Consider the following 10,180-nt stretch of genomic DNA (forward strand, 5'->3'; position numbering starts at 1 on the left):
CAGAGTATTGAGTACAGGAGTTGGGAGGTCATGTTGCGGCTGTACAGGACATTGGTTAGGCCACTGTTGGAATATTGCATGCAATTCCGGTCTCCTTCATATCGGAAAGATGTTGTGAAACTTGAAAGGGTTCAGAAAAGATTTACAAGGATGTTGCCAGGGTTGGAGGATCTGAGCTACAGGGAGAGACTGAACAGGCTGGGGCTTTTTTCCCTGAAGTGTCAGAGGCTGAGGGGTGACCTTATAGAAGTTTATAAAATCATGAGGGGCATGGATAGGATAAATAGACAAAGTCTTTTCCCTGGGGTCGAGGAGTCAAAAACAGGAGGGCATAGGTTTAGGGTGAAAGAAGAAAGATATAAAAGAGACCTAAGGGACAACTTTTTCATGCAAAGGGTGGTACGTGTATGGAATGAGCTGCTAGAGGATGTGGTGGAGGCTGGTACAATTGCAAAATTTGAAAGGCATTGGGATGGGTACATGAATAGGAAGGGTTTGGAGGGATATGGGCCGGGTGCTGGCAGGTGGGACTAGATTGGGTTGAGATATCTGGTCAGCATGGACGTGTTGGACTGAAGGGTCTGTTTCCATGCTCTACATGACTCTATGAGTGTCTACATGTGACTCTAGGCTGTTTGTAGTCGTCTCTAGCTGCTCGCTCCTTGGCCGGTTTGGTTTCTACCTCTTTTAGCTGTATCTGAGGCGGGGAACTGGAGTGAACAGCCGTGAAGGGCACTGGGTTAGATGGGCTGAAGCGTCAGATCCTGTCCCTATGACACTCAACAACAGACACAGAGTCTGCTGCTGCTACAGTCATAATCAGGTCTCTCAACAGAGGGCTTGGGACTGAACCCGCTATCTTCTGTTCCCACGGGTCAGTTGGTGAGGGGCATAAGGATGAAACAATCAGAGTCAGGGTCAAGAATCATTGAAATGATCACCGTGATTCCCTGTCTTTCGGTTTGAATTCATATAGCACCTACAATATAAGGAAACCCTTCATAGGATTGTTACCAAACAACACTTAATCCCTCAATTGCTTCGGGAGATGTTTGGAGAGATGACTAAAATCTTGGTGAGAAGGTTGGAGAGTTGCCAAGGAAGAGAGACAGAGAACCATGAGTTTTATTTAGGGAGAGAATTCCAGAGTTTGGGACTCTTTGAGGCTGAAGGCATGTAGGGAGCGATGGGAATCAGGCCCAAATTGAAGGAGGAGAGATGGCGGGAGAGGAAGGTGTGCAGACAGTTGGAAATGTGGCCAGGAGGAATCTGCAGTCTAGAATGAGGCTTTCCAAATCTAGATAGTGATGGACCAGCCGCCAACACAGCTCAGCAACAGCCAGAGGTGAAGGGGACGTGATGTGGGTGAGAACAAGGGGCTGCAGGGTAATGGATGCACCTCATTAGACCAGCTCTTTGGCAGCAGTGACATGTCTTACCAGGGCTGGGGGTGCCAAGCAGCTGTGAGATCAGAATGTTGTAATAATTCCCAGTTCCTATGGGGGGGCAGAGGAAGGAAATGGGTTAGTGCTTTGCATTTGAATTCTGAAGTGATCACTGTGCATCTGCTGCTTATGGAGGAGAAAGATAGGGGTAATTCTGTCTCTGGCTCCAGATTAGCAAGCGAGCTTGGTGATAGAGCCACATCCTGTTTTTCTCTCTCGCTGCTCTCACTGACTCACTGGAACACGCTCGCACGTCAATCATTATTGAAGAGGAGCAAGTGAGGCTGAGGCAATTTCTCTCTCTGAGATCACTAAGGTCAATAGCTTCATCACGCACCACAACATACCTCCTTAGTCTGCATTGATAAGATGCATTACAGGAATTCACCAAGGTTCCTCAGACAGCATGTTCCAAACTCACAACCCTAAGCATCTGGAGGACAAGGGCAGCAGATACATGGGAATACTACCCTTGTAAGTCCCCCTCTGAGCCACTCACCATCCCGACTTGGAAATATATCGGGCCGTTCCTTCAGTGTTGCTGGGTCAGAATCCTGGGACTCCCTCCCTAACGACACTGAGTGGGTGTCCCTACACCACACAGGACTGCAGTGGCTCAAGGAGTTAGCTCACCACCACCTTCTCAAGGGGCAATTAGGGACAGGGCAACAAATGCTGTCCCCAGCCAGTGTTGCCCATAAAAATGGATAAAAATCTCCAACACAAAGGTATGAAGTGGTCAAGATCAGCTCCCACAGAGATCACACAAAGAGAAAATAATTGTGCACGGTCTCAAAGATATTCACACTGACTCTCTCTCTCTCTCTAACACACACACACAGACACATGTACATATACACATACAAAGGCAGACTCACACAAAAACAGATACGCAGACATACAGTTAGACACATTCACAAATGCACGCGCGTATATACACACACATGAAAGGGAGCAATATATGAGTAATCCCACAAGGACCTACAAGCTCAGAAGCAATTGCTGCAACATTGTGGGTTCCACATTGTAAACCACATCAACATCTTACATTTCTACAGCGCTTTTAACATTGTAAATCCTTTCGAGAGTGTTCAACAATCACGTTTACCCAAGACAGTGAAATGGGGCAGGAGGATAAATGAGGCAAGGCTTTGGGGAAATACAGAGGTTTGAGGGAGCATGGTAGGAGAGAGAGATGGTGAGGCAGGGAGGAGATTGCAATGTTTCAGGGGCTGATGGGGGTGGGGGCCTGCCTTTTTTATCAAGGTATGGGAGGTGGGGGGGGCGGGGGGGAGTTCTAAACTTTTGGGGAGCAGAATTCAGTCTGGGTCTTCGCGTCCAGTTCCCAGCTCTGACCTGTAGCTCTACGCTTTCCAACCAGGGGAGGGACAAGGTGGTAAGTCCCAGTGTATTGAAGACTGCTGTTGGCATCGATCTGGTCCATTTACCTGATGAGGGGTGGCGAGGTCTGAGCTGTAGTGGCAGTGTGCCACCAGGGACACTCCATTTCTATACCCAGTGTGGGACTGCCTAGGAGTCTCTCCCCCTTCCCCCCAGCTGTCACTGCCATGCGTTGGAAGCAATTACAAGCTGATGATAAAGATGGTGTTTATGACCACCATCTTCAAGCGTCGAGTCCAGAAGTGGGACTTGGACCTGGATTTCCCAGCTCTGAGGATATTCTCCGCTGTGCCCATTATCTGTGGTCAATTGGACCCAGTGTGTTCAACACCAGACTCTGGATGCTTCCCAGTGCCCCTCGTACCACTTAGGAGAACCCTGGGATTCAAAGAGAAATGCCAGCACTTACTGAAGACCACCGTCATCCCCTCCCTCGGAGGGTGATGTCCTGTAAGAACGTAGTGTCTGCGAACAAAAAAGCTTCAGTGCGATGCTCCAAAGTATGAGTGGATCTTGAAAACCCGAGATATCTCCGGCTTGAACACAGCCGGGGAATGGATGCTGAGCTTGGCATACAGCGTCCTCTATCCCTGATCTCCAAGAGGAAATAACCCTCCTCCTATCATTCCTGACCCCACCCCCACTCCCTCCCCTTCCTCTCAGTAATGACACAGCCCGACAGGAATTGGAATAACCTACGCCTGTCCATCAAGCACTGTTTACAAACCCACAGGCCATGCCATTCGGTGGGGGGGGAATGTGATTGTACAGCTCCTTCCTGGCCTCAGGATGCCCACAGAGTGTATCGCAGACAATGAAGTCCCTTTGAAATATTGTAATGTAAGGAACGCATCAGCCAAGTTGCACACAGCAAGATCCCAGGAATACTACCTTGATAAACATCTTCAGAAAAGCTGCATTATCAATTACTCAGACCTTTTTGAGTATAGGAGTTGGGATGTCATGCTGAGGTTGCACAGGACATTGGTGAGGTGGAGCACTGTCTCCAGTTCTGGTTGTCCCGTTATAGGAAGGATCTTATCAAGCTGGAAAGGGTTCAGAAGAGAGTTACCAGGATGTTTGAGGGTTTGAGTTAGAAGGAGAGGCCAGGATTTTGTTCACTAGAGCATTTGAAGTTGAGGGGTGACCATATTGAGGTTTACAAAATCATGAGGGGCATGCATAAAGTGAATAGCAAAAGTCTTTTCCCTAGGGTGCGGGGGAAGGATCTTATCAAGCTGGAAAGGGTTCAGAAGAGATTTACCAGGATGTTGCTGGGAATGGAGGGTTTGAGTTAGAAGGAGAGGCCAGGATTTTGTTCACTAGAGCGTTTGAAGTTGAGGGGTGACCATATTGAGGTTTACAAAATCATGAGGGGCATGCATAAAGTGAATAGCAAAAGTCTTTTCCCTAGGGTGCGGGGATTTCAAGACTGAGGGTATATTTTTTAAGGTGAGAGGAGAAAGATTTAAAAAAGACATGAGGGTCAACTTTTATTTTAACAGAGGGTGGTTTATGTGGAACAAACCTTCAGAGGAAGTGGTGTATGCAGGTTCAGTTACAAAAGTCATTTAAATAAGTACACGAATAGGAAATGTTTGGAGGAATATGGTGTGGGAGCAGGCAGATGGGACTAGTTTATTTTGGGATTATGGTCGGCATGGACTGGTTGGGCCGAAGGGTCTGTTTCCACACTGGATGACTGAAATAAGCCTTTGGCATCAATAACTGGTCACCAGTTCACTGACCAATCAGCTCCTGTTACCAATAACTGGTCACCAGTCCACTGACCAATCAGCCACCAGGCCATTGACCAATCAGCTCCTTGTCATCAATAACTTGTCACCAGTCCACTGACCAATCAGCTCCTTGTCATCAATAACTGGTCACCAGGCCACTGACCAATCAGTTCCTTGTTACCAATAACTTGTCACCAAGCCACTGACCAATCAGTCCCTTGGCATTAGTAACTGGTTCACACCTCTTGACTTCAGTTTGTCTGCAAACAGGGTTTTCCATTCCTGTTTAAACAAGCAGCTGTGCAAACAGCACTTACACTGAGTGTTGAGTTTTAAAATATCCAATCGTCCTTTCAACCTCTCTTCTACCATATCTGTCCACAATCCAAAACACAATAAAATTAAAAGGTAAGCTTTTTAATGGGTGTCCCCAAGGTACAGATTCACTTCAACCAGAGGAGCTATAGGAATGATTACTGATTTAAAGAAAAGATATAACAAGTTGCCTCTCTGTCATAAAATATAGCAGGAGGAGGCCACTCAGCCCATTGAGTCTGTTCTGATATCCAACGAGATATTGGCTAAGATGAATAATCATTTTCCTGCCTTTTCTCCACAACACTTGACTCCCTGATTAAAAATCAGCATTGAACAAATGAACCAGCTGCAATAGCTCTCTGCTGTAAGGATTTCCACTCCCCTCTGAGTGAAGAAAGCCCTCCTCATGTCTGTCGGAAATGGGTGGCCCCTTATTCTGAGGTGATGGCCCTCTGGTCCTAGATTCTCCCACAAGGAGAGACAACCTCTCCACACTTACCCTAACAAAGCCGGTAAGAATCTTGTATCTTTCAATAAGGTCGCAAGTTATTCTTATCATATCCAAAACAGTACAGACCCAACCTACTCAAATCTTTCCTCATAAAACAATCCCTCTAATCCTGGCATCAATCTTTTTTTGGATTGGCTCCAATGCCAGTATATCTTTCCTCACATAAAGGGCCCAAGTCTCTTCACATTACTCCTGCTGTGGTCTGGCTAGTGCCATTTGCAAAACCTCCGTAGCCTTCTACTCCATTTAGAGTCATACAGCTGTACAGCACAGAAACAGACCCTTCGGTCCAACTCGTCCATGCCGACCAGATATCCCAACCCAATCTAGTCCCACCTGCCAGCACCCGGCCCATATCCCTCCAAACCCTTCCTATTCATATACCCATCCGGATGCCTTTTAAATGTCGCAGTTGTACCAGCCTCCACCACTTCCTCTGGCAGCTCATTCCATACACCCACTTAAGGGCAACGTGCAATTTGCTTTCAGTACTGCAGGCTAACCTTGGATGCTAGCTTTTTATGATTCATATAAAATCATTCAATGTAGCCTTAACCCCATTCCTGTCTCCCCCACTATGACCCTCAGCATTCTGATCTGCTAAATGCTTAACTAGGCCTTCAAAGTCCCAACCTCTGCTGTTCTCTTGGGAAGAGCATTCCAAACACTAACAACTCCCAGAGGGAAAGAAAAGTCTCCTTATCTATAATTGGGAGATCCTTGTTAACTACAAAGTCAGATTTAAGCACCTCCATCTATTTACTTCAGGGTAGCCGAATGGAGACTTAAAACAAAAGGGATGTGTACGGATGGAATGATAAGAGTTTGATTCATTTCGGGATGTACGTAAATCACGCCAGCATAGGAGCGGAACAGCACACCTTTTCCTAGGGAGTCCTGAATGTCTTAGCCGTGGAACAGTTACGGCACAGAGGGAGGCCATTTGGCCCATTTTGTCCATGCTGGCTCTCCACAGGTGACTCACCCTGTAGCAAGGCAAACATTATTATCTTCACGTGATGATCACATTCGCTCCCAAAATCCTCGACCGAACCCGGGTCCACCGCATTACAGATTCCAATCTCTCACCATGTCAAAAAATAAACTTTTTTTTTTGCCCCTCCTGCATTGCCTCTTGTTCTTTTGCAAATTCCCTTGAACCGGCACACTCTTGTTTTTATATTCAAACAGCAAGAGATTCTTTCAACCTACTCCCTGAGACCCCCTCACGATTCTGAGCACCTGGACTGGGGGTCAGGGGTCGGTTGCCATAGGATGCTGGCTGTCTGGGACAGCAGCATCACATGGAAGCCCTTTGTCTGTTTTTAAAGGCAGTACCTGGGAACTGCCCACAAGTATGTGCCAACAGCGAAAGGGGATGGAGGGGCAGTTTCCAGCGGCTATTTCTCTATCCCCCTCTCCTATTGTTTCCATTTGCCCTGCATATCACAAAGCTGTGTGATATGGAACAACCGACAAAAGGATTGTTAGCAGCGATGGTACAATACTGACTGCTTCTGCACACTGAAGAACATCCTCCATTAGTCCCTTGGTCATTCTTGGCAGCACCTGATCTGAGCTCTCCGGCTTTGTTGGGACAAGTGGGGTGGGCTGCTTCACCAGGTCAGAACTTCTCGCATGGATTTATCTTGCCATTATCTCTCCGCCTCTATATTCTGTGCCTCCTTCCACTTCACCTGACGAAGGAGCAGCACACAGAAAGCTTGTGATTCTAAATAAACCAGGACTACAATACCTGGTGTCGTTTGACTTCTGAAGTTGTCCACTCCGGCACTTCCACAGCAGAACTTGCAGCAACCTTGCAAGATATTGGAACAAATTAAGACTTAGCAAGGCTCCCTTTGAATGCTGTGCTGCAGGAGACAGTGTATGTGCATGCGTAGTGAACAAGATGTAGCTGGGAGGATTGCAAAGCTAAGATGGGACTGTCTAATCTGCTTTGCTTTGATGTCAATGGCGGCTCTCACTTCTTAAGAAAGGGAATGTAAACCCACACACTTCAACCAATAATAGATTTATTGTCAGGAGAGGGCTTTTTTAAAAAAAAACCTCACTTTCTCAAAAAGTTACACATCACATGATCAAAACATCAACATTAGCTTAAAGACACCCACAGTGTCCCTCCTGTTGGAGCTAGGACACAGAATGGGCCAACAATATCTTTGGAGGATTGTCATGTTAGGTGGGGATACATGATCACAGAGATCGCTCAGAGCAGAGCACATTACAAACCCCTGTTCAAACACTATATCCTCCTCCTTGCCGAGGAAAAGGAGTCCCTTTGATGAGCTGCTCTGTGAGAAACAAGTCCAGATTCAAGAGGCCTTTACTGCACAGAACTAGAATCCTGCTGAAAAGGCAGACACATTCTGCAGCTTGAACTAATCAGGACAAATGGCAAGAATGCCAAAATCCAAATAGCAAATTAGCTGATGGCAGCAGAGAATGTGATATTCTCGGGACACCGAAATAAAGGGTCCATTTAAGACCCCCCCCCTCCCTCCAGTCAGTGCCCCCCTCATCCCCCGCTTTTGTTTTAAACCACAGTCCAAATCATGAGACTGTTGGAAATTTGGCATTCTTGCGTTTGTCCTGATGAGAATAACACAAAGGTAACACGTCATTCCTTTTCAGCGACGTTTAAATCCAGGAGTAACAGATTTGTCAGTTCCGACATTTACCCAGAGTACCCGAAACGTCTCAGGAACTCGGTAATTAATTCTGATCGGTGATCGTGATCAATCCCAAAGAAGCACACCTTCTGGGTGGTGACAGTGAGAATGTCTTGCTCACGGAGCTTATTCTAGAGTTTTAAAATAACTCCCAAAAAAGGTTTTGAGCTTTGAAGCAAATCAAATCAATTTTCTTTTTAACGTATGTTTAGACTTAAAATATTTTCATTATATATACTTTTTTTAAATATGAATTCAATGGATGTAAGGGGGACATTAGGCGTTTATCTGCACGTTATGAAAAAAAAATACAATTTCTATAGCATCGCCCACTGACTATCACAAAGTTTTATCTAGTTAATAACCTTTATTTTGAAGTGCAATCACCTGCTGAAACATAAGAAACGTTGCAATCGATATGCAGACACCTCCCAAAAAGCAGCAGCTGGATGTAGACTGAGAGACACGTCAGTCAGAATAGGAGAAACTCCCCTGACCACCTCCAGAATGGTGCTGCAGGACCTCAATGGGCCAGTGGGTGGGGAGCACGGGGTTGGCCGCGTTGGTGGTAGCGGTTTGTTTGGCTTCAACTTAAGGGCTGTGCCTTCAGCAAAACCTTGTGCTTTTCCAGTGGGTGATTTGTATTTTCACGGCCATTCCACTGGACGGACGAGGTGGTGGGAGCAGGCAAGGGGGGGGGGGGGGGGGGGCAGGGAACACACCCTGCTCCATGGAAGTTTCAAGATTACGGGGCGTAAGGTGAGAGGAGAAAGCGTTTGGGGTGCAAGGAGAGAGGCTGAGACTTTTTTCACTGGAGTGTAGGAGGCTGAGAGATGCCCTTATATAGGTGTATCAAATCATGAGGGGTATAGATAAGGTGATTGGCAGGTGTCTTTTCCCTAGGATGGGGGATTTCAAGACTCGGGGGCATAGTTTTAAGGTGAGAGGAGAAAGATTTTAAAAAGACATAGAGGCAGCTGTTTTACACAGAGAGTGTGGAATGATCGTCCTGAGGAAGTGGCGAATGCAGGTATAGTTACAATGTTTAAGCGGTACTTGGATAAGGACATGAATAGGAAAGCTTTGGTGGGATATGGGCCAGGAGCAGGCAGGTGGGAATAGGTTAGTTTGCGATTATGGTCGATCGACATGGACGGTGTTGGGCCGAAGGGTCTGTTTCTGTGCTGTATGACTCTATGTCACATGATGACCTAACCCTGGCCAATCGGCCCAGTTATCGCAAAGCATCTCGGATTGTTTCATTTACTTTGAAGACGCAGTGATTGTTTTGTAGACAAAAAAACCCTGCTGTTTTGTACACAAGATTCGCGAGGGAGAAGTGACTGCTTAATTTCTGATCCAATGTCAGTTGAGTGAGCAATGTTGGCTCGGACAAGTAGTGAACCGCCTTGGTTCCTGCTGTGAGATCCTGGACAAGCACCAGAACTGGTAAATAGCCCCTTGATTTCTTGTCCGATCTGCAAGGGACCTCCAACAGTGCAGCACTCTCTCTGTCCTTCCGTAACACATCAGCCTAGATGCCATGCTTTGGTTCCACACAGATCCTCAGATGATTCATAGGGGCATTATCTATAGGAAGGATATGATAAATTGGATGGGGGTGCAGAAAAGATTTGCAAGGACATTACCAAGACTGGAGAGTTTGCGTTATAAGGAGAAGCCGGAACATTTTTCACTGGAGCACAGGAAGTTGAGCGGTGACCTTAGAGAGGTTTATAAGATCATGAAGGGTATAGCAACGGCCTTATCCCAAGGGTAGGGGAGTTCAAAACTAGAGGGCATATTTTTAAGATGAGGGGGAAAGATTTATAAGGGACCCAAGGGGCAATGTTTTCACATAGAGGGTGGCTTGTGTGTGGAATGATTTGTCCAAGGAAGTGGTAGATGCGGATGCATTTAGAACACTTAAAAGACATTTGGACAGGTACATGAATAGGAAACGTTGAGAGGGATATGGGCCAAATGCAGTGCAGTGATTGACGGAGATCCCTGATTGGGGCTGTGAACCTGGGCCAATCAGGGAGCCCTGGCTGACAGATAGAAACAGGAGAT

At 46.5% G+C, this 10,180-nt stretch overlaps 2 protein-coding genes across 7 annotated transcripts in view; one reads left to right on the forward strand and one right to left on the reverse strand.

The window, feature by feature from the left end:
* The window catches only part of LOC122544347 (protein slit-like), an 11,253-nt gene extending 7,814 nt beyond the window's left edge, over window positions 1-3,439 (reverse strand). For 2 of the 3 annotated variants that reach the window (XM_043683557.1, XM_043683558.1), the window contains exons 1-2: window positions 3,256-3,439; window positions 1,440-1,496 (exon numbers count right to left, since the gene is read on the reverse strand). In XM_043683557.1, coding sequence (XP_043539492.1) covers window positions 1,440-1,496; window positions 3,256-3,271 — 73 coding nt within the window. In that variant the 5' untranslated portion in view covers window positions 3,272-3,439. The remainder of the gene's footprint in view (window positions 1-1,439; window positions 1,497-3,255) is intronic. The other variant, XM_043683559.1, reaches the window with a different exon arrangement.
* Window positions 1-10,180, forward strand: part of LOC122544349 (guanine nucleotide-binding protein G(I)/G(S)/G(T) subunit beta-2) — a 171,047-nt gene that overhangs the window by 36,208 nt on the left and 124,659 nt on the right. The window lies entirely within an intron of this gene.

The sequence above is a fragment of the Chiloscyllium plagiosum genome, chromosome 48 (genome assembly GCF_004010195.1).
Source record: "Chiloscyllium plagiosum isolate BGI_BamShark_2017 chromosome 48, ASM401019v2, whole genome shotgun sequence".
NCBI lineage: Eukaryota > Metazoa > Chordata > Chondrichthyes > Orectolobiformes > Hemiscylliidae > Chiloscyllium > Chiloscyllium plagiosum.